Raw genomic sequence first — 25,172 nt, 5'->3', positions numbered from 1 at the left:
TTCCATGTATTTGCCTATATTTAGAACATATTTTATATCAATTATCATGTATTTGCCTATATTTAGAACATATTTTATATCAATTATCATGTTATCAACTATTAAGTGACTTGGAAAGTATGTTAATTCACCACATTATTTTCAACACATAGTATTAATTACTTATGATAATTAACGTCACGCGTGACACCAAGTCCTTGAGTACTTGTTCACGTTACATACATGTAATGTGGTATTGTTTTTGTTCCTTGAAATACTACTGGTGGTAGGTTCTGATTCTACATAGTCCGACGAGGCTCAACAAAGAGAATAATAATCCCAATCACAACACTTCGATTATTCTAACGTGATAACATATTCAGCAGAACGTAACGAATATGCAATTAAAGCAATGTCCTTGAGTAGAAAATCCATGTATACCACCTTGATCAAAATATGGGAACACATACACATGAATGAAATATTCGGGGTATTTTCTCTTTGGTAACATCAAGTTACCTTACGTTTAACCTTTTATTTTTCAATATATTGCATATACAGCGTATTCAAAATTCTTATCAATTGAGTTTGCATTTAGAATGATATCTTGAAAATAACAATGACTAGACTCAACTATAATATGTATGATGACTAAATATACGATTTATAAAATGAAATAATATATATCAAGTTTCTTTGATAAATCCTAACATATTGCACATCATCGTCAGTTGTAAAGTAGTCTTTGATCCAGTTACATTTACGATTCTAATCCGGATATGCTTGTAAATCTTACCATGACCATGAATATTAGACAATACAGGATTGCGGACAAAGTAGGACGACTTGACCTTGATACCTGTTTGTCGAGACTTAATGTTGTCTGTGTCACTAACTCGTCCCAACCGGAAGTTGTCACATAACCAATCTGGTTCACTTTTACGCTTTCGTCTACAAACACTGGTCTTACGCAGATGAAGTAATGAGTAAGGGGAGACAACCCTGGTATTGTCGCGGAAGTTACATAAGCCTGTAGGTAGAACGTCACGTCGTATTTGGTTTCTGTGTTGTTCATATTTTTGACAGTTACTGACCAATAAAGTTGGTTACCTCCCACATAAGGCCAGGTAACATTGACTGTCCTATCGTTCCTTGATATAATGGACAGACTTAGACTGACATGAATTTCCCCAACGAACACAAATCCAGAAAAGTGCCGCAATGGATTTCTTTCTAATAATATTCTTGGCACCAATTCTAATCCCCAGAGGTCCCGCGACACAAGAGAAGTAAGTTTGTTCCCACTGAGGTCTAACATTTGTAAATCTGGCAGTTCTGCAATGAACCGTGAGTCAATGATAAAGATTTGATTGTTAGCCACGCTGAGCATGCGCAGTGCTTCCATGCCCTGAACCATACTTTTCGAGAGATCCGTGAGGTCATTGCCAGTAAGGTTCAGGCTGAGTAATGACTGTCCCAACCCAGCCCATGATCCTGGGCTAACGGTATGTATTAGATTATAGCTAAAGTCTACTGCCTTGACTGAGTAGGTATATAGGAACATTGCTCTAGTAACTGTCGTCAACAGATTAGCTTGTAGATACAGCTCCTGAAGATCAAGATACCAAAACACGTCATCGTCTATTTCTTTGATTTTGTTTTGTGTTAAATCTAATACGCTTAATTTGTTCATCTCACGGAACAAGTCTCCACTCAGACGTGCAATTCTATTGGATGAAAGCCTAATTATCCGGATGTGATGTTTGAACGTGTCAAGGTGAGACGAATTGATCGATTCTATTTCATTATGACTTAGATCTAACTCCCGCAGTGACGTCATGTTGGAGAACGTGTGTGACGTCAGATTAATGACGGTGTTGTTGTTCAAGTATAGTTTATGAAGATTAAACAGCGAAGAGAATGCAAAATCACTTATGACATGGACGTTGTTATCCGAAAGGTTGAGTATTCTAAGTCTCGTGAGACCAATAAATGTCTGTGACGTTACATTAGTTAAATAGTTCCTCTCGAGATGAAGCTCCAATAAATTTTCTAGATGAGCGAAACTTCTTTCTTGAATGACTCTAATTCGGTTATGATTAAGGTAGAGTTTTTGCAGCTGTTTGAGATAGGAAAAATCGTCTGAGGTAATTTGAAACAAATTATTGTGATGTAAGAAAAGTTTGCGCAGGCGCACAAGCGGATGAAATGTTCTTCTGCCGATTATCCTTAGTGCATTGTGGTTGATGTTGATGCTTGTTAGATCGCCATGTCGATGAAACATATTCTCTGTCAATACACTAAGTAAGTTGTGACTAATGTCTATATAAGTTAGTCTGATCGGAAGTTGATCTAGTATGTTGATCACATGACCGGTAGTGACATCTCGTCGATCACAGTATGCAAAGTAGTTCTCAACACAGTCGCAGATAGGAGAACAGGAATCACATGACACAGTTGACATCCAGATAAGTATCAGCGTCATACAGACGCTTGTTGTTTTATCCCGGAAGCGCTTCATGTTCCATTTTACCTACAAAAGTAAAACACTTTTTTTATAACGGTACTTGACAGGTCAATTTTTCATCTGACTTGTCATAGAATAACTTAAATTCAAAACACATCATACGTTACAGTATATTGGCAAAACACATATATCTATAAGGAGACTCCTGAAAGAATGTCATATTTCATTTATAATATGAAATGAAAAGCAGCTGTTTAAACAGAAATCAGAATACATATTAAGGCGATTCAAGCTAATCCTAGAAAATATTTTCAACTTAACGCGTTAAAATAAATATCGTTTTAACACTGAAGCCTCTCGTTCTCTGTTCTCAGCAGCTTTTGAAGCTGTACTCCCAATTCCCTTCAACGCTATTACAGTGCACATAGAGAAAAAAAATCACGGAAATTCACTTGATGATTCATAAATAATTTCAGACAATAAGATTGTGAAATAATTAGGTTTGTCATATTGTATACAATTTTGGAAAAACACCCGATATATCCTTGATTTCCTTGTCATAAAGAGAATATTCATAAAGTATAAATATAAATACTTTGATGTTAAATGAATAACAGACGTAAATTACTATATGTTTCCTGAAAGGGAATATAAAAACTGATATCAAATTATACAGGATCTATTTGTCACGAAGAGTCTACTGAGAGATTTTCATATGAAGACTATGGAAAGCAAAAATGTACTTTTCATAAATTTTCAATTTTATAATAACAGAAGCTTTCCGAGACTTTGAATTAATTATGTGGTCACGAGGATAAAATATCACTATCCTTCATCTACATGCATGAGAGAACATTTTCTCCAATTTCTGTTTTCTTACTACTGCCTTTTAGATACTTCTAAGCTCTACACAAAGACATCATATCATCTTCCACTGTTGACGATTTTATAGCCAAAGAAAACGACAATGACTGGGATGATTTTTTCTATGAGACAATGACAACCCTCTAGGAGACAATGACAACCCTCTATGAGACAATGACAACCCAAGGTTGCACGATTTCCATTGTAAATCCTACCAATAGCAAAATTTACAAACCAGGCTTTGTTCTGATCGTGGTGTTCAAACCTTATCAAGCAGATATCTATTTTGTTGAGGACATACTCTGTAACCACATTACTAAGTTATAATTGCCGTGATCAACAGGTAATAACTTCTTAGGATGACAATGTAACTAGGACGTTTTGTTTGTTTGTTTGTTTAATTAACGTCCTATTAATGCCCATGGTCATTTTAGGAAGATCTCCCATGTATGCGGTACATTGTTTGTATGAAATGCACAGTGCGTGTTTTGGGAGACTGTGGTATATTCGTGTTGTGTCTTCTTGTATAGTGGAACTGGTGCGTTGCTTGTATGAAGTGCACAGTGCCTTTTTTTGGAGACTACGGTATATTCTTATTCTGTGCTTTATATATTGGAACTCTTGACTTTTTTTATAGTGTTATATCACTGAAGCATGCCGCCGAAGACACCAAGCATGGAAAATATCATGACCCTTCTTCCGCACGCTTATAAATCGTTACGTTGGCACAGCTTCATTACCGTTTGGTTAACATCGTCACTATCCAGCAATTGACATATGATATGCAATTTGCTAACATTCTGTAAATTGTGGCAAAATGCATGATATTATGTTTGATTCAGTAGAAATCAAAACGATCTGTACGGCCACATAATTTTGAAAAATGACATATTTAATAATAAAATAATAAAACTATTATTTAATAAGACCAAGGATCGTAATGATATTTTTTTTTATTACACTCTGGTTAATGAAATGTTTCTTAAATCGTAATTTGAATTATAATGTAAAAAAAAGTAGTATCTTGTATGTTAAGAAATAAAATTTGAACAAACAATCATGACAATACATTAACTGCCTCAGATACTAATAACAGTTATATGATTATTTGATGCAATAAATGTGATTTATACGAGCTGACCAATGTTTGTCATGATACATAATTGTTTGTCATATATTACAGCAATTTGCAAACAGCTTCAGCAAGTTTATTTTCAAAAGTGACCCTATATTCAGCTGATAGTGCTGACTATAAAACAAGTTACTTTTGGCCAACCCCATCGATAATTAGTGAATTACTGGCTCATAAACATAAACAACCACTGTATGCATTACACAAAATTTCAATGATAACAGAATGACCAGAACGTCACCACAAGGTGTATAACAAAGCTCTGAACAAGCCTGATAGACACAAGGAAAGTATAATACGGCCTGTACAAAGGATCGCAACACGAATCACTCAAAGACCGATACATAATGCAGTTCGAATATGTTACCACAACGAAAGTACTATACACGTTTTCCAAACGAAAAACCTATCTTTACGCTAAATAGTTTTTTTTCTTCTGGGAATTGTCAGTGAATCAATTGTCTAAAACTGACGATGTTGAGAACATTCAGCACATGGTCAAAATTTGAAAAATTTGCGATGTTTCTCTTATGATGGAATTTCTATTTGTTTTCATTTATGTTTTGTGTGAATAAAAAAGCATATGGTATCAATATAACTCGTACAATTTTTATAGGAACTGCTTCTAACCATAATACCTGTTTGAAAGATTATATTTATCAAACGAACCTCAAATTACAGCTCACATTCGTGAATTCCGGTATTCAAATGTAAACAGCAGTTATCTTATGACTTGACTATTTATAACTGGTATTGAATTACATCCGAAATTCAAAACGTTTGTCATTTAAAACGTGCAATGGTAAACAGGAGAACAAGTTTGTCGCTTTTATGAACATAGTATTGATTTGAAAAAAGTCAATGTTAATTCTTTTTTGCTTCTATAAACATTACTTTTAAACGTGCTACATATCGCAGACGATTGGTAATTTTTATTTATTGAAACAGAAAAAGACGAATTAGTATTTGTCATTCAGTAAAAACTTTTCTTACATGTACTTTGCACAATTTTTATTATTGAAAGGTTTCATCTTTTTATCTTCCTCAGAATAAAAATATTGTAAAACAATAATTGCATTTGAAAAAAAATCAATGGGACTATGCCGTGTTGAAATGAGGTACGAATTGCGCAGACAAGAAAAACAAAACAAATTATTTTATATGCATGTTCAAGTTAATTAGACATATCTCGCGATTAAACATCAATTACTATTGAAAGGATAAATAGCGCTGATGTTCTGTCGGTGGTGGGGCATTTTTAATATTATAAAGCTTTGTCGACATAGAGGATGATATATATGAAACACAATTTGTTGTATGTCATGAAATGAAGTATAAGGTGGAGTGCTTAAGGTCGTGAGCAAAATTAAATAATGTAAAATATGTGTTAACTTCACAAAGTCTTGCTTAGATGCACTTGCAGGTGTTTGAATAAGGTATGTAAATGGCCTGTGATTTATGTTGCATCATGTTCCGCTGTTAAACTGTACACACGTGTGCGGAGTTAAACTAAACCATTGTGTTGGTCACGGGAAGTGAGTTTGTATACAGAGTGGCACAGGTAAATCACATTAAGGTTGTATGGTGTGTAGAATACATATAAAACATACACACATATGATATGTATATACATACCTTACATGGGTGTCAACATTTGATTAATACAACAGACATTTTAAATATATTTATGTTTCTTGCATTTATAATGATGTTACAGATGTGTTAGGGATGACCAATGGTAGTAGATTTATATGTCCCTTGCGACAAAATATAACATCTATATATAACTCTGAGGTTTCTTGATTCGAACCACGATCTTGCAGTGTATGTTGTCTCTCCGGTTGTAAATAAAACATTTGGCCTACTTTATTTTTAACTCACTCGAGAGCCGATAACATATTCAAGGAAGCTAGGTTTTATCTAGCTCTATATACCAAAAATCCTTTTCCGAGATACGTACGTGACTTCTCTATCTATAGGATTACTTACCTGATATCAGAACCTGCAAAATCCTCTATACATAGACCTGACACAGACGCACATCAACATTGAGGACACACGTGTCACATACATTGCACACAGGTGTTACAAATCACAAAGTTATATAATGTATTGAACAGCCGATGTCCCGGGCCAGAGTGTGGATCATACGAACAAAACGCACCGTATATAGCTCAACATAATCTATTGGTAGTATATGTCCTCGTCCCGAATACATTTTATCTGCACTACAGTCCTACCTATCTCAACATCAACTAATATCGGTATTATAGGCCCACGTGTATCGATATACATATATATCTGTATTTTTATGTTAGACTGTTTGAATAAATAAGCCATTACTTCACATTAACTTAGCCAGTAATGTTCACTTTGCTAGTCATGGATCGATAATTCCACGTCAGGGGCTATTCTTCAACGTAATAACTGAACACAATACAAACATACTTTACATGTGATAAATCATTCGTTGTATAATCGTTTACCTAATAATAAAGAAATGTTACATGTCTTAGAACTTTTGTCCTAAACAACATAGTTTTATTAATGTTACCTGGGCATACAGCACTGACCTTCCCCACGCACTCCAGGATCCAAAGGTTGAGAGAATATGTATGGGCTGCGCTTTTACGACCGGAGGTTTACACTGAAGTGGAAATTATCTATAAACACAGTTTCGACAACACAGCTTTAACACTGACACGTAAATAGCACGTCAATAGTCGTAAACAACAGTCAAAAGAGTGGTATTTAAAACTTTGTATTGAGAGAAAGTGAAGCTAAGGTAACAGTTCATTGAATTCGACAAATCGTTTCATTTGACGATTAAAAATGAAAATCCAGTATTTTGTTTCGAGCCCTCCATCATCCTCTAAGCCTCCACCTCTGGACTAAGGTTACTGATTTTAGTCTCTGAAATTCTACCACTATATTATCACCTGAACCAAGGTGACCGACTGGCTAGGTTATTCTATCCTTCTACATCTTGCCTTGCATATCTGTATTGCTATTCCTATCCCTTCTCTATATTTTGGCTGCAGGGTGGTACTTTTTGCATTGAACAAAATGAAAAAGACAGAAAATATAATCATTCGTCAAACTAAGTAATCAAATATCATTTGTTGAAAGGGACATATCATATTTGAAATCAGTATCGTTTATACTGAAAAAAATAATATCCTGATCGCATAGCAATATCACCACTGTAAAATAATCATAATCAACCGGGATATGAGATCTTATCTTAAGTGTCCCCAAGGAGAGGTTGTTAAAGCCATAAATCAAACACTACAAAGTTCATTTCTATAAAGACCACTGAGGTGACACAAACTAAAACTAGCAAATATGTTTCAAATAATATTCTGAATCAGACAACGGAAGCGAAACCATCATGCTCGACGTCGAGTACCATCAAAATATTAGTGAAGTGTGGATTGAAACGAGAACTGAGCCCGAGCAGAATAAAACGAGGTGCTCCGGAAACGTAAGCGTTTTCTGATTGTAGGGCAAAAAGATTACCGGTAATTTAGAAGCATATTCTCTCAGGATTCATCTTTAAAATGCTTTATGGTTTTATTTTTATTTATATGATTTGTTTCCATCTATCTTATAAATGGAAAGGAATCGTGAGTCACTGGTATTTGTGTATGTCTGGACAGCGTGCGTGTGTGTGTGAGGGTGTGTGTGTGTGTGACGTATTCCTCGGTTATCTTGGTTTAAAATGTTAGGAAAACATCAGCACAAGATGAACAGCAGTTGCCACAGAAGAGGGTTATGCTTAAACACTTATTAAAGTTCAACAGGTTGAAAACAAGTATTTGTGTGTCAATCACTCTGTGAAGCATTCCATATTTTCACCGTCAACAACAACTGGTGGGCTAAAAAAATGTTTTCGTGTCAAAAACGAGTCACGTAAGACATAAATTTGATTTCTTGTGACGAAAAACAAGACATGCATTTTATTTTACCAAGCTGTTTTGTCAATCATCATTGAATTTTCTATTGTGACTTACGGTTGACGTCAATGGAGTAAAGAGAACTAATCTAGTGTATCTTTGTCTATTCAAACCTTTTATATAACATTTTCCGTAATATTGATTTTATTTTTTATTTTATATTGATATAATCCACTTACATTATACATATAAAAGTATATTAACGTCAAACTATAATGAGAGTATTTTTTTAAAATTTGGCAATACTAATTGTAAGTATACTTGTCCGAGAACGCTGTCAACTTCACGCTTAGAATAAATCCGTAGACAGAGTATTGAAGGCAAGGCTGAAGTTGGTTCCTACATGTAGTTCCGTTTCACTTAAAGCAAGGCATCGCATCCTTACCTTATATGGAACTATAAACCAGACCTTAGGTCCATTTTCTGGTAAACGGAACAAGAATCTTGCAATCAACTTCAGCCGTCAATTTTATGCTGTATAACATGGAAATGTCAATTGGCACAATTCGTGTCTATTTTATCATTGGCATCATAATGGTTAAATCAATAATACGTCTACACCAGACCTATGTGTTAATTTGAAGGTTAAAACTATTGAAAAAGAGCATATTGATCAAAAACAAACTTGCGTGGTTTGCTCCATTTTCAGAGATGCCTGAGTGCAAGAATTCCTATCGCCAGATATTTTTTGTTATATAATTTGTCTAGACAGAATATTTGAGGATATCATATAATCAATATTTAATTCCTGACAACATATGATAGATCCGAGACAGATTGTGTCAGAACAGGAACAGTAAAGTACGGAGGGGTTCATTTCATGTCGGAACCGATCACATTCAAAATTTGTTACAATTGTATCACGTATAAATTTCGGAGGAGCGTGGGGGGTGTTAATTTTGCTATAATCCGTGTTCTCGTGAATTCTGCGAATTTGCAACACCTGTAAAATATATTCCATTTCACTTCTGTTTATATTCTATATATTGATTTGACATATTTAGGCAATTGATATTTACAATAAAATGTTTCCCAACATGCATAACTACTTCCGCCATACTTGTAAGATTTATATGTCTCTTGGAATCTTACAGTGAAAGCGGATCTGTTGAATCAATTGCAATGTATAGTCCTCTCAGAAATGATCGTGTCTTACAAGATTTTCTTACGTCGACCTTAATTATTTGGTATATGATGTTGCACAGTTAATTTAATTAAACATGGTGTGTGAAAGCCTGGTGAATGCAGCTTGTGAGCGAGTCTTGTGATAATCACACTTTGAAGTGATTATAGTTATCTTTTTTCTATTTTAGGAGGTTTTAAGAGAAATTTTATGACATTAATTAGCTTGTAATTTCCCATTCTAACAGATATTATTTTAAGTACAAGCTGCGCCGCATTTAGAACACTTTTAGTGAATATTAACACGGAAGGGAATGATGAGATACACGTCCTCTTGAAGATAAAATAAATCTTTGGCATGGAAACCATGACAGTAGATTTCTCTCTTTCAAATAAAGTCAAAATGTAGAATTAAAGAATAAAGATTTAATCGATGCACCAAATCCCACGTGTTATCCTCATTTAAAGGCTGATATATCAACTCACCTCGGAAAATCATAGATGTTGCACCAGTTAGATGTTGACGTACCACCTTGTTGATCTGAAAGCTATACTCGTCGATCGTGGAACTATCAGGAAGTGTTCACACCAATGTGTAGCTTGAAAAGGCTACACTGAAAATAATTTAAAACGCCGAAAAAACACTATGATTATGTAATGAAAAATGATTTATTTGTTCATACAATGTCCAACATTAGAAAAGTAGCATAAAATGAACTAAAGTTTCACTGACTTAGAAAAAATGACTTTTTTTTACATGTATATCTGTACAACGAATACTATGACAAACAACATTAACATGCATACTAAGACCTTTATTGATAGGAACTTGGCACATTCACTTACAGTACAAATAGTATGATATTGATTATGACAGAAACTTTAATTTGTATTTATAGTATGTATTGATAGCTAGTTATCAAATCTGGTTTAATATACAATGAGCGCACCAATACTGGTATATCAATAGAAATTTGAGAAATATTTACTTTAATCATCGCGTTCCATGCAAGGAACTACTAGATAGAATTATGACCATTTACTCATTTATATAAATATTGATTTTCAAATTTTAATTCACCAAAAAGAAGACATATCAGACGACAGAAATAATGATTGTTTGTTTCATAATGATAACGACCGATGTGACAATCATCTTATTGAGTCACCATTTTATTGTGATACCATATGTGTCTTAACAATACAATTCAGACCAAATTTGTTTGTATCATAATAAATTAATGACGCACATAATTCACATAAAACAGTACTATTTTTTATAATGTGTTAAATACAAGTGCGTTTATAAGATAAAACAATAAATTGTACAATTAATAAATGACAATATCACATATAGGTAATAGACAAAACAAAGATCCACAGGACGTTAATGAGGTAAGATAATTAAGCGGTTCCCGTAATAAACCACCGCGTTTTTACTGATAATAGTGATAATGGTGAAAGTACATATATACATCGAATGTATCACTATATATCTCCTTCGAGGTAAAAAGAACCAGATAATTTTTTAAACATTATAACGTATGTTTTATTTTTGTTTAAAGTGAGCCATAGAACATGTATACATATGTATAACTAAACTTAATACCAAATTCTACACAACTCTTTTTTGAAAATGCGATATCTGAAAAACTATTATAGTGCCACTTCATTAGGATATTAGTGTGTCCCAGGGCGATCATTTTAACACATATTTATCAAACGTAATATTTATGTATTTAACTGAAAGAAACGTATAGATAAATTGCATAGTCACAATTGTTCTCCATTTCCAGTTGTTTCTTTGAACTTAATTTCCGATAGTTACTACATATATATGTCATCATTTTCGTTTCCATGGAAACTATTCCCAACTGTTCCCACTGTTGGCAGAAAACAGTGTATGGTAGCTGGGCGGTGACGTCATACCGCCTGTTGCGCCACCTAGCGAGGTAGATGAGGTGTTGCTCCTAATTCCAGGTAATACCTTAAATATAAAAAATAAGATGTACAATTGGGTACTAGTACTGTTCAAAGGGAGAAAACTCGTCTGGTTTGTGACGATATCTTTTTTTTTTCTAATTCGTATTCGTTATATCTTTCTTTTTTTCTAATTCGTATTCGTTATATCTTTCTTATTTACAAAACTGATTTTTTTTGTCATCTGTACCAGATAGATATCTATTGAATGGATTTCTAATTTTATTTTAAATTTTGAACAGCAGCCTTCCATTCAATTTTTTCAAGTTATACAAATGGTTATGGCTTTTAAAATTATGACACAATTTCAGCAAAATGTATACGAAAATCAGTACACCAGAATAACATGACATGTCTACATTGTAGCTATACAACATACTAATTATGAAAGAAAAAACCTGATAATTACCTCAAGGTTTGCACTGCTATAGCTAGGCGGCAGACTACCGCGTTTTTGTTGTGACGTCATCACGCTAGTGTCGTCATCATCGCCTTTCTCTGACGTAGTTTTGGAGGTAGTAAACAAACTAGTGAGATCAGGACCGGAAACTGAGGACCGATTGTTTCCTACCGCATAACTATGTGCATTAAAGTTGTCCAACTCATGACTATTGGTACCAGTCATGGAGGCTATCTGTAAGGATCGGAGCATTTAATAAATTCAATTTTAATAAATCTACAGAAAATAGTAACATATAACTTTATAATAAATTATTAACGGAGAAGCAAATGAATCACTAAATTAAATATGATAAGCATATAATATCATAATAAAATTAATAAACATTCTTTTTCAGTTTTTTGGTACCAATTGTCAGTTACATCTCTAAAATCAATAAGCTTTTGTGATTGTTTCGTGTAATAAATGTTAATAAAATGCACCATTCCAGACAATTCTCACCTGGGTAGTCCGCACGTGGTAAGGGAAGTTTTTATTTGCAGCAGAAGGCCTTGTCAAAATCTGAAAATATAAGTTGTTTTAAAACTTCCTCATTCACAAATGTAGAACAATAAGTTTAGCAATCTTAATACTGCCATATGAAAGTGAAATTATAAAGGCACCCGTCATCACAACAAAAATTATATATGATATATTGTATAATACATATACGTTATGTATATATATTATGATGAAATGCAAAATACAATATTGTTATATGTCTTTGGCCGATATATTTCTTTAGCTACCATTCCATGCTTTAACCCCCATACCCATCCCATTACCCCCTCCCCCTAAAAAAGAACAACAAAAAGTTATTTTCATTTGATCTCCGAATTTCTAAAACTCCACAGCGATCGTAAATAAACACTCCGGACTGACCTGGAAGAACATGTGTCCGAGGAAGGAGATCAACATGGAAACTCCATGAACTGTTTTCTCTCTCATCCACTGAGCCATAGCAAACATGGCCACCAGGATAACAATAGGTCCAGCCCAGAACCTAGCGAAGCATATATTGACATAAAAATAGGTATAGAAAGTCATCCCTAAATGATATTTCAAAATCATTTAAAGAATGAACACGATATTAATTTTGTATATCGATGTATAAACGACCGAAGAGTAAAGTGCTCTTAATACACAGCCTTGGCCTTGTCAAAATCTGAAAATATAAGTTGTTTTAAAACTTATCCACTCACAAAACTAGAACAATAAGAATGAAAAAGAACGCAATTCGGTTGTCACTCTTGACATCGATACATCAAATAGCGTTTAATCCTTATCATTTTATTGTCAAACTTCAACAGAGGAGTAAAACAGCGAAAACCATAATAACATAAAAATAAGAAAATAAAAATAGTATTTGTATTCACGGTATAATTTAGCATTGACTAAAATTGTTTCCAAGTTTCCCTGTTCAAAATATCGACTCCTAAAATGGCAGACGACTACATCCAAACTCGTCAGTGATTTCATCATTATGTCGTCTGTGGGGAGAACTGTATACGTACATGTATTTGTTTATGAGGTCATGATGCGTATGAACATTTTGTTGTCAAACATTTCATGACTACTAAATGAATATCAAGAACAGAATAGCGAAAGTCTGAGTATGTAAAAATGGAGAAAGACAAAAAAAAATACTAAAAAACAAAATATTAAAAAACAAGCATGTAAGGAAAACAACACTTTAGACAAAAAGTGAATATTCCCCAAGAGCCGTTCCAAATTACATGTAAATATAGATGTATACAAGTCATGCAAACATAGTTTGAGTGGCAGGTGACAAATTTCCATTATATACGTCCTGAAGTTAGTAGGTAATTAAATTAATACGCCGTATTAAAGGATAAAGGATTAATCTCTGTATAGACTTAGAAACACGGCATCAAATCGTTATATATATGTCCCGTAGTGCTCACTTGACCATTTAACTTATTCCCAAGAAATTTCAGTATTGAACGTAATGGAGATACTTTAAAGGATTCATGAAGCTGAAAACATGTAATGGAATATAACTGATAGGACTGTAATTTCGTTCAAACACCATGAAATTTCTTTTTAGTAAATACGTATATCTATGATATAACCAGAATTGCACATGGGATATTTTGATTAGGGCTTGTCACAATACTACGGTGTATCACATACACTACTGTATTTTTTGTTATTCTCAATGATTATTTACACACGAACATTTGAAGTGAATAATCTCATTATGAATGCATAGCGCAAAAATTGACACACCGCGAACACTGTAACTAAACATAAATAAATACCTCCGCGAAAATATCCACATTTACAATATTCTATTTATTGAACTTACCAGACTGTGTAGAAGATGAAGAATGGGTAGTAGAATAGCGACTTGGTTTTGAAATGTTTTAAAGTGAAGAAGATGGAGTAGCAAAACCAAGCCCATCCTATAAGCCGGAGAGATATAAGTCCGTATCCAGGGGGACTCTCATACAGGTACAGTACCTCACCCGGGTCAAACACCTGTAAAACATATACAACGTAAACTGTTGGTACCGAATCTTGTATTATACAGTATGTGAACAAGTGATGAAACTTCGTTTCAAAGTATGTGATTATCGTTAAAAATAACACTGGAGAAAATGTAAGGTACGTATATGGTAAGCCAAACAATATCATCGCAAAGAGAACATTCGTAAGCGATTACAATTGGTACTTGTTTATGATTTCATTCTGATGTATTTCGAGAAAACAAAGATGGACTGTTCATGCATTTCAATGAGCTATTCTTATTTATATTTGTATTAAATTTCAGGAGCAAACAATCGTTTGCTGATTCTTTTCTTTTTGTGAATAAATCGCGTTATTTTCACCAATAATATACGGTTTCCCACAAACAGATGACGGAACAATCACAATCAACTCACAGCAGAAAATAACTTTGAATACAGCTTTGACACATGGTATCAAAGATACAAAAATGATCAATACGCATACCTCAGCCTCGTACACAAATAGGACAGCGTACACAATGGTGTAGAGCGTGAAAAACACGGTGACCTTAATTGTGCTAGAGGTCGGCAAGCGCCCCCTAGTGATGGTGTAGCCCTTTCCAACGAGAATCAACATCAACAGAAACACCAGATCACTGAAGGCACCAAACACTCGACCTGAAATGTAATGAAAGGAACTACAGATAATATCAGAACGAAGGCGGAACTTAAAATGTAGTCACTTCCAACGACACCAGTTACTTCAACACACACAATGGTTGAAATCGTATCATAAAAAGGCTACACATATAAATTACTCTTACACAAAATGGCACAGATCATCACCATATGGCCTGGACTATAAGAACATTAAAACACTCGTCAGACTAAAAATAACTACAAAAATACACAAGATGTAAAATATCCTCTATAAAACTAAACAATTAACGCCTTTTCTATAACAAAAGACATTTCCATAAATTGGAATCGATCGAACGACTATTTGGCTGATATTGCAACACTTTTAATTTCGCCATACTAAAACATTCTCAGAAAAAGGCTCGGAAACTACCCGAATATATTATAAGTGAAGTCATTAAATATACCATTGACTTACCTGCTAACTCCAGCTGGTTGTTTTCGTATCCATCAGCCGAGTATTTCCCATTGGCCACACTTAGAAAGAAGAGATTGAGAAGCCAGAGTGCCACAGCCGCAATGTATAATTTGTAAGTTGTATGAAAAAGTTGGCGAGACTTGAGCATCACTGTCGACAAGAAAAAATGAGAAGTTAAATATACAGGCATTATGAAATTATCAGTATGCATTGGCAAACTTGATAAAAGAAGCGAACGAAACACATTGTTTTCGTTGCTGATGATTTATGAATAGTTTGTATTCAATGATGTAATTAAGTTTCATCCAATACAGACCTTATTTACATACAATGTTCTTTCATTTCGCAACATGACATACCTGCGCAGATGATAGCACCGATCAGAAGGAGTAAATACACTCCCATGAATGCAATATCTGTAGGCAGGATATCTGTAAAAAAGAGCATGAAAATAAGAAACCTGAAACAATATAAACTGAATCTGAAAAATGAACACAATTTGATAATTCTATGATAGAACATGGCGAGAAACACAAACCTCATCGGTCAATAATCAAACCTAACTTTTTGCCATTTTAGACTTACAAAATTCGTCAGCCGAGAACTCATAGTGTAGCATATCCTTATCATCTTTGCTGTTCATCATATGAAGGGAGTAGGTCAGGTTCATCCCTGTCGGCTGTAAAAACAAAATATTACTATATAGTCGAAGGTTGGCTACTTTAACAAAATTTTATGTCATTGCATGCCTACTAGTATACCGCAAACTTACTGTAAACCAGCTTATGTATGCTCCTAGTTATTTTTTAGCAAATAACCGATGTTTTGATTTCGTTATTTCTAACTCATTGTGGATTTAAGAATTATGAGAGATTGCTTGTTGTTCGAATTGCTGTTAATATGTCTACATTAGCAGAATTCATAGCATTTAATTATCGTTATATTTCATTAGCTCCAAAATGGTCATACCCCCGATGATTGGTCGCAACGACTGACGGCAACGAACCACCATCGTTCGCGCGTGGACCGGAAAGTACGTCCTCCGATACATTTGATATACTCCACCCCATTGATCGTGGTCTCCGTGCATCCGGACCACGTGTACAGGATAGACAGGGAAATGATCTGGTTATTAGCCGGGTCGAGTACTCCAACCTTCTGGTCACAGCTCTGTAAAAAATTCAGGGAAAATATTATCATAAATATCAACAACAAACTGTGACACAGTGAGATAAAACTTTTCATTTCTTGATTTTTAAAATGCTTAAGGAATGTACAACAACTACATTTAGCCTGTATTTAGATATCTAGGTTACAGCAGTAAGAGAAATAATTCCAAACAAACTTTACAAGGATTTACACTTTTTATATCCACTACCCTCCTTAACTTTGGTTATACGTGCAGTTTTACAAATATACATAAAGTACAGAAATATATCAACATTGTTGATAAAGGCATCGGTATATTGTTTAACAACTTGTTTGTCTTCTCTAACTTATTAATTACTTTTTCGAGAGTGTTCTGACAGATAAACTCCCAACAAACTTTTGCATATGTACGAGAACTTTTGGAGGGCAGGGTACATGTATAATATCATATAACAATATGTAACAAAATAAGAAAAATTTAAACTAAGTTATTTCACCACTATAAAAATTGATATAATTAATTGTTTGAATATATATTTATCAATTAAATCTGAAAATGGAAAGCATCCCATTGTCTTGGATCAACCAGTCCTACATGCAGGGAAATGGGAAGTAGTCAGAGGAAAGTTAGGCAGGGGGTTCACTCGTAAATACTGCATGTTTTTATACGTTTATGTTCGTGGTTAAAAAATCGCGATATGTCTATAGTACGTATGATCTACCTATCACTTATCAACTCGTGAACAATTTTTTTAAAAATCCCGCGAAAATATGATGCCGCGAAAATGACTATGTAAGACAGAAACCTTTGTTTGTAACATAAACCTACAACAGAAGAACAGATGATGTTTTAGGTACTCACCAATCCCGTTTTGTACACACTGTCCCACTGACTGGCCTCATCAAAGTACAGCAGAACACTTTGTATGGCATACGACTACAACATATAGAGATTCTCCTACTAGAGGAATTTGGGTTCGTCCTACTAGAGGAATTTGGGTCGTCCCACTGATCAGCCATTGTGATACAACTAGAGGAATTTGGGTTGTCCCACTGATCAGCCATTGTGATACATCCCTTCTTATGACAAATAGTGTCGCAGTACAACAAAAGAAGGATGTAACCTCCTCCCACTGTTCCCACCATATTTTCTTGTAATTTTGTACGCGTATCAATGCAGTGGAACTCATTTAATTTGAAATAAGTCTTATTGAAATATTGCTTAATTTGAAATGTATTATAATCCCTGCCCATACATATCCATAGTCATTAGTTATATTGAAATCTAGATAATTTGAAGAGATTTCCCATTCCACAAAGACTTCAATGATAATCGGTTACGCTATATATAAATTAATAAATCATCATTAGTTGATTTTATATTTACATCAAATAACCAACAATTGGCAATCTTCATAAAGGTGTTTAATAACACAGCATGTGTTACGAATTAGCCTATTTCAAAAGTACGAGCATTTAAGTCATATGAGCACCCTATTCTACATAATACACAGTACATAATAACTACATGTTAATATCATAAGTATTTGTCGAATATAACTTAAATATGACGACTACAATAAGAAACTGTCGTGCGTAGATAATCCGCGATCAGGAGGTCAAAGTTCAAGTATTTACCGTACTGTACGTATTTACGATATAGTTAAATAACCTCCCGTATATTCATTGTATTTGTGTAAGTACTTTATTATTGACTCGAAAAACAAGGTCAGATTTTAATTAATTTTTATTTACTTATATTCAAACATACCGAATTGTAGAACTTGTGAACAAAAACTGCTAATCTAACGTTAAGCTGTTACGAAAATAAGGAACATAATATAACATCGCCTTGGTAAACACCTCAACATCTTGAAAGGCGAAACGCAAAATTGCCTAGCTATGAATTAACAATGATATGCATTACCATTATTCTACAGTACAATATATGTTCGGTCGTAATTTTGAATAATGAAAAAAAGGTTCTTACCTTAGGATACTCAAATTGATACCGGAGGATACCTTTCTGTGACAGGAAACAGAACCTCGTCAGGAACTGCCAGTTCTGTAAAATGAAAAAAATTATTGATGAAAAAAATAATAGAATTGTTTAAATATGCGTTAATTTAAAGATGTTCCACCGTCGACAGAGCATAAATGTATATATCACTTGACCAATAATTGATGTTTAATCATATATATATGTATGTCTTATTAACACATAAATACATCTAAAACAATTTGTATTGATTTGTTGTCTGCGAAATTGGTACCTCATTTCATATAAGGCAAAGTGTCATTGTTTTTTTCCCGGTATGCAATTAATTATTTTAAATACTTTTATATATTGAATTAAAATCAGTAGCTCAAAATATTCAATGATGGTAAATGTGTAAAGTAAGTAACTTTTGTTACTTAGGAAAATGACTAATTCATCTGCTCCTGTTTTGAATAGATCCAAAGTACAATTAGTGAGATACTGAAACGATGTGCCTTGGAGCAGGAACCAACAACACGTGAGTATGGTACAATATACTCCCAAGTGACAATTTATATAAATATTCTCTTTTATATATTCGTATTTACCTATTGTGCTGTTATTCACGTATGCGATTTTATGTAACTAATACATAATTGTAACTTTAAGTTATATTGATGATATAAAAAAATGAACAGCAACAACAATTAAATACTGAATTTTGTTTTGATGTACAAGCACATTAAGATGAGAATTCCGAAGGAGCAATAGAAAAGCAGGCCAGGCACTGTAAAGATCTCTATCATAAACATATATAATAATCCCGGCCTTCATTCCACAGGAACAAATATCTTTGACACTTTTATTCAAATCAAGAGGATCTTTCAAATCAGTTTTTATAACGTTTTATGGAACGGTCGGATTTCTTTTTATACAAATACAGAACAGGTTGAATATTTCTTTCTGGTAAATAAATTTATACCATAAAACGAAAGTATTTTCAAAGTTCATGACACTCGAAAAAGGACAGACTTTAAGACCTATCCTATTTGTTTTCATTCTTTGATATTAACATGAAGTGGCTATCCGGAAACCAATGCCAAATATATTGAATGAAAATCGACTCTCATTGTTATTGCCAATGTTTTCTTTAATAATTTCATTCCGAAAAACCTCTTATTTGTTCGGTGTTGTAGTTTTTTTCTTTTTTTCTTTTTTTTTGATTTTTTTTGGCCAAAAAATAAATGGATCAATTTCATTATTTCCTGATGAAATAAAGCTAGTACTGCATTTAATAACTAGTTTTCTATTGGCGCTCAATTATCTCCTCGAGATAAATATGTCTACTTTATCTGAAGTACAATGTTACAAACTTCTCGCTCAATTTTTGTATCGTGAGTTGTTTTTATATCTTTTTCAACAGTAACTCATTGCTATTTTGCATTTGAATTTATTTTTGTCACTAAACACTTAACACAAAACAGGCCGGGTCAATGTAACAGTTATGAAACAATATAATATAATGTGGTAGGTCTACCTTCGCATTATGTCAAGCGTTTTGCTAACCTTGATCGGTGTTCCGAGGAAGCTTGTTATTCCAACCTGGATCAGTAGGCTATAAGTACATGTATACCTCAATAGGATTATCGCCGGATTATGGATAGGGGTTAAGTTATGGGATCACAGAATAACAAAGAAAATAATCAGATCTATAAACAGCACGCCAGTTACCGGTCATAAGACTGTTTCATACATAAATGTATATTAAGTCTTTACACCAACATATAAAAAACTAGTATTGACATCAACGGGTTATGTAAATACATACATGTTTATATATATAAATATGTTTATATCAATATTTTACACAAACATTTATGTTTAGAAAATATTTTGTATAGAATATGATGGAGTATATTCCAGCTTCTGGTATATGTTGATATAGTATAATTATTCCTAAATGATATTCTAAAAGCTCAAAAAGGAAAGATTTTGTGCAGTAAGAAAAGTTCAAAATCAACGACTATTAATTACATGGTTTACTGAAAATATTGTCGTTTAAAAAAAAATCAACAAATCTGACATTTTGTTGGAAAAAAATCTATCATTTTCGTTTACCTTTCGGCGTTAAAAAGAAGTTGATCAAACAAAGCCTGCTATAATCGACCGATGTTGTGGGTTTCAGTACGAAACGTCCAAAAATTATCATTGATTTTGATGTTATAGATTTGGTTTGGATTGGTTTGGATTATTAGATTAACGGCGTTGGGTCATTTAATGTCGACCTTCCATGTGTTGCGATGTGTGGATGTCTGTAAATTTTGGAAGGCTGTGGCATATTCGTGTTGTGTCTCCTTGTGATAGATGAGCCCTTGCCGTTTTAAAGTGCTATCTCACTATAGTAAGCTGAAAACTATGGCGTGAAATTATTAGGGAACAGAACCCAGAACATTCATCACTGGAGCGTGCGCTCAACTGAAGGCCAAAAATGAGGCAGTGTCAAGGGAGGCGTTAGGAAAATTTAAGTTGGCTAGGAAGAGGACATAATATAATATCCTAAATTTAGTCGCCTTTTACAGATACAATAGGGAAAACTCAACAGCTTAGTCAAAACATTTTGTTTTGAAGATTATTTGCCATTTTAAACCAACAATATTCGCAATACACGCAAATGTTTCTTTTTTTCTGGTTTCGTCCCATATTGTACTGAATTGACACGGCATCGACTAATGGGACGCGTTTCAATATTCCCAATATGACGCCAACCATATGAAAGATTCGCTTCAAATTCAAAAACTAATTATGAATATAAAAATGGACATGTAAATCTGGTCTTGTTTTTTTAACAACAAAATTTCGATGACAAATAAATAATCATCGGGTCAACCATATTTAGGCTAACAGTTAATCACGTTTTGATTCAAAATGTTTTCTATAAACGTTCTTAATTGTCATCATATGAATATCGAAGTGGCATACACAGATTTGTCATTTATTTTGTGAGTGTGACATTAAATTTTCCTTTACCAATATGTTTTCGCCACCATGCATGTATAACTGACAGAGATATATTTCAGCTGAACAAAGCGACATTGGTCAATGCATGAAAATAAATATCGCGTTTAACGGTATTATCCGGCCATTGTTTGATCAGTGCTGACCGACACTAACCAGTAATGCTCTAGGTCAATACAGAAGTATTATTACATTGTATTGTATAGTTACAGGGAAATAGAGAGGCCATTGACTAGAATGGTCAGCTAATGGCCAACTCTAACTCGGCCACTGGTCAAACTTTACTACAATATGAACACTAGTGTCAATATTTTATCCTTGCCACCTAAGGTTGTCGATTTGATCATTCTCGGGTCATGACTATGTTGAAAATATTACGTATGCTATAAAACATTAATTAACACCTTTACATTTCGGTCTAACTAATACTTGTATGTATTGCTTGCATACATTTATTTTATATTTCTTTATCTTGCTATTTATATTGCGCAATAGCGGCTTTATATTATTTTACATGTATAATACTGCAATATTCAAAATAATTATCAAATATGGAGTTTGTTGAGGTCCATATAGTGCCCCGTTGTCATTATTTAAAATTTAATCAAGATGGTACAACACCATATACACCTAATCAAAGATCCGTATTTTGTATATAAGATACAAATGTATGTAGTTCATTTTACTTCCAAATACATTATCTGATGTCATTGAACAATGGTCCTAGGACGTCACCCTGAAGAACTCAAAGAATGGGTATTAACGTTACAGAAGAAACATTACCTCCTTATTTAAAAAAGTGAAAATACCGAGTCAATATGCATATATGGAACCCCACGTGACCATGTATTAGCCAATGAAAATATACAATATACAATTATATTGAAAACGAATATCTATCCATAAGACAATGGCTGCCTATACCTATGGGTCTCCATATATTAAAAATTAATTTGACCATCGCAGAAACTAATTGGAAGAAGGTACAGTATGTATGTTAACCACAATCTAATTGAAATATAGATCCTTATAACCACTCCGTTCAATAAAGGATCGCACGACATCCCATTAGGGGTCATGTTCGGATGACCTTTATATCAGATCAAATCAATTTTCTACACCATGCTACATCAATTGAAAATGACATTTCGTCCAAGTATACATATGCATACATCTTTGTTGTGCTCTTGGGGCGAGAGGACTAAGTACACGAAAATAATTCTGACTGGTTTTTCAAACTATTTCGTCTCATGAAATTCACTTTCAAGATTCTGCAGGCACCAATTTGATTGGCTATTTTAAAAGGTCACCAGCATGGGGCCCGTAATTAGATGTGGTCAGATCGTCTTCTCAAACATAGTGATAATGAGGATCTGTATTTTAATCACATTGTGTTCAACACTATGAAAAATGTCCCTATTAATTAATAACACAATAAAGGATTGACATCAATTTACTATTTTATGTTGAAAATAGATTGACTATTTTCATAGTATTTGATGTTCCTTAGTTTGATATGATCAATGAATATATTATCGTTATGGTTCTTAAGCTTGTAAATATTCAAAAGTTAAACCTCGTTAACTCGAAACTGGCATGACTGGTTAAATATTGTACAATATTTGATACAACTTGAAGAAATAAACTTTTTGTCGTGAATAGCAAGACTCTTCGAATTATTCTACTTACTCTAGTAGTAGTATTTCAGTCAGAATCAAAGTTTGCCGAGAACAAAAAACACCATGAATGGTTTTTACACCTTCGAGTTAACGAAGTTTAATACTACTCTATATCCTATGGTGTAGATTCTAGATTTTTCGCCATCAAAAATAGTGTTATTTTTTAAATTGGAATGACCTTATTATATGTTCAATTTACATGTAATCAAGATCAATTTTCAAACTATTTCAAACTTGTATTGAATTAGAATAAGGATACGGATTTTAAACAAATGAGTTTACATTTTGTAAAAAGGAGTAATATCCCCTTAGTCTAGCCTACAGTATGTCGATATTTGAGATAAAACGGTTCTCTTTGAATGAATTCTTTTCATTTGTGATCGCAGCGCATCCTGTTTCAGAGTTAAGATTAAGAGGAAGGAATACATATTTCCCTTGCAACGTTTGTGTGACCTCTGTATGTCCTTTCTGGACCTTCATATGACCTACCCCACCGCTGATGAGGGTTCCCTCTACCCTCTTCCCTTGCGTTTGTTGCCACAACAGAGGGAGAAGGACCACGAAAAACATACATCTCCACATTTTAACACTGCATGGGCACCAACACCATAAAAGCTCGTCAAAGCAGCAATTCACTGGATCAAAATCCTCAACTTTGGGTCCAATAAATGTTCCATTTGTAAAAGATTACAATTCATAGTATGAAGAATCTTTGGCCAAAAAATGGCCGCCAATCCCAAGTAGAGTTTTCTCGACAAGAAGCCTTGCACATAGGAATTAATGAACTCCCTCGATTCCTATAAAGATTCCAAAATTATGTCATTGCACAGATTTATACTTAGTCTGGTATTCTAACCACCGCAGGATCCTTGATGTAAGTCCTCAAAGACATACAAATGGTATTTTAGAGTCCTCACTATGTCCGGACAGTTGGTAATTGGTCAGTCACGGACAGTGTGTACTGATCGAGTATTTGGTCAGTCGGGCCAGTGGACACCGTGTTTATACGGGTACAAAAGCCGGACATATTCAGGTAGATTAAGATCAATACTTTAAACCAATACAGAGTAGAAAAGTCTTGTAAATGTTGAACGATTAACATGTGTATGTGTATATATCAGGAATATACAAAGTTCACACTCTGGGTAAAGGTCTGATAGCTGAAACAATCTACAATACATACATATAAGGGTAATTACACACGTAAAGTAAATAAACTGCTGTATTTTAAACTGTTCCTTTTTATTCATGGCATTGTTTATTGAACAAATTGATGCCAAAATATAACACTGGCTTTCACCGCGAACAAATCTGTGCATCGGTAAAATAAAAAATAATCATATCAGCGAAACTTGTTATTTGAAAACATAAAGCTGATTTACATTTCAGGAAATTGATTAACGAAATGTTATCAACTGACAGCTAATACTGCAGTATATCTTATTAGAATTATGTAAGCCGGTATATTCACGTGCACTAAAATGTAGAGTATATAGCTGTCGCGATTTTTAACAATATATTTCATATAGTGAAAATTGTATTCATAATCAACAGCTGCCTTAAAACTGCAATTAACAATTAATGTTAATTAATTCTAAATAACATATGAATGTCGCTAAAATAAATGTATATTAAAATCCTCTATTATATAGTATAATCACTGAAATATACAATGTACCTATTGCTGAAAAATGAAAATCTCTAATAATTATTATTTTATATTTTATCGTTAGTTTATTCTGCTTGGTTGTATCATTTTTAACCACATTTTTGTTTTCTGTCTGTATTTGATAACACAAAAAAGACGATACCTTTAATCTTCTT

General features: G+C 33.6%; 2 protein-coding genes across 4 annotated transcripts; both read right to left on the bottom strand.

Annotated features, from left to right (window-relative positions):
- Positions 1-270: 270 nt before the first annotated feature.
- Positions 271-7,139, bottom strand: LOC138317704 (insulin-like growth factor-binding protein complex acid labile subunit). Of its 3 annotated transcripts, none has more exons than XM_069259552.1 (2): positions 7,016-7,139; positions 271-2,512 (listed from the first exon to the last, which is right to left on the bottom strand). In XM_069259552.1, exon 2 carries the CDS (start codon positions 2,498-2,500, stop codon positions 740-742), a length of 1,761 nt encoding a protein of 586 aa, XP_069115653.1. In that variant the 5' UTR covers positions 2,501-2,512; positions 7,016-7,139; the 3' UTR covers positions 271-739. The 3 variants fall into 3 exon arrangements, with proteins under 3 accessions (XP_069115653.1, XP_069115651.1, XP_069115652.1); XM_069259550.1 differs by having other exon boundaries at positions 6,997-7,137; XM_069259551.1 differs by lacking the exon at positions 7,016-7,139 and adding an exon at positions 6,432-6,889.
- Positions 7,140-10,170: 3,031 nt separating this feature from the next.
- On the bottom strand, positions 10,171-24,339 carry LOC138317703 (transmembrane protein 145-like). Its single transcript, XM_069259549.1, has 13 exons — positions 23,838-24,339; positions 18,667-18,741; positions 17,539-17,613; positions 16,497-16,697; positions 16,113-16,206; positions 15,887-15,958; positions 15,528-15,677; positions 14,916-15,088; positions 14,269-14,441; positions 12,822-12,942; positions 12,402-12,461; positions 11,910-12,134; positions 10,171-11,507 (listed from the first exon to the last, which is right to left on the bottom strand). Exons 1-13 carry the CDS (start codon positions 23,928-23,930, stop codon positions 11,385-11,387), a joined length of 1,635 nt encoding a protein of 544 aa, XP_069115650.1. The 5' UTR covers positions 23,931-24,339; the 3' UTR covers positions 10,171-11,384.
- Between the last annotated feature and the right edge of the window lie 833 nt (positions 24,340-25,172).

Source organism: Argopecten irradians, chromosome 3 (genome assembly GCF_041381155.1).
Source record: "Argopecten irradians isolate NY chromosome 3, Ai_NY, whole genome shotgun sequence".
NCBI classification, from domain to species: Eukaryota; Metazoa; Mollusca; class Bivalvia; order Pectinida; family Pectinidae; genus Argopecten; species Argopecten irradians.
This window is presented reverse-complemented; position numbering and strand designations above follow the sequence as displayed.

Coding starts and splice junctions, on each gene's coding strand:
- LOC138317704 (XM_069259552.1), bottom strand. CDS start 2,500: ATGAAGCGCTTCCGGGATAAAACAACAAGCGTCTGTATGACGCTGATA.
- LOC138317703 (XM_069259549.1), bottom strand. CDS start 23,930: ATGTGGAGATGTATGTTTTTCGTGGTCCTTCTCCCTCTGTTGTGGCAA. Junction 18,742..23,837: donor GAACCCTCATCAGCGGTGGG/GTAGGTCATATG, acceptor TTCATTTTACAG/AACTGGCAGTTCCTGACGAG. Junction 12,135..12,401: donor ACCACGTGCGGACTACCCAG/GTGAGAATTGTC, acceptor CGATCCTTACAG/ATAGCCTCCATGACTGGTAC.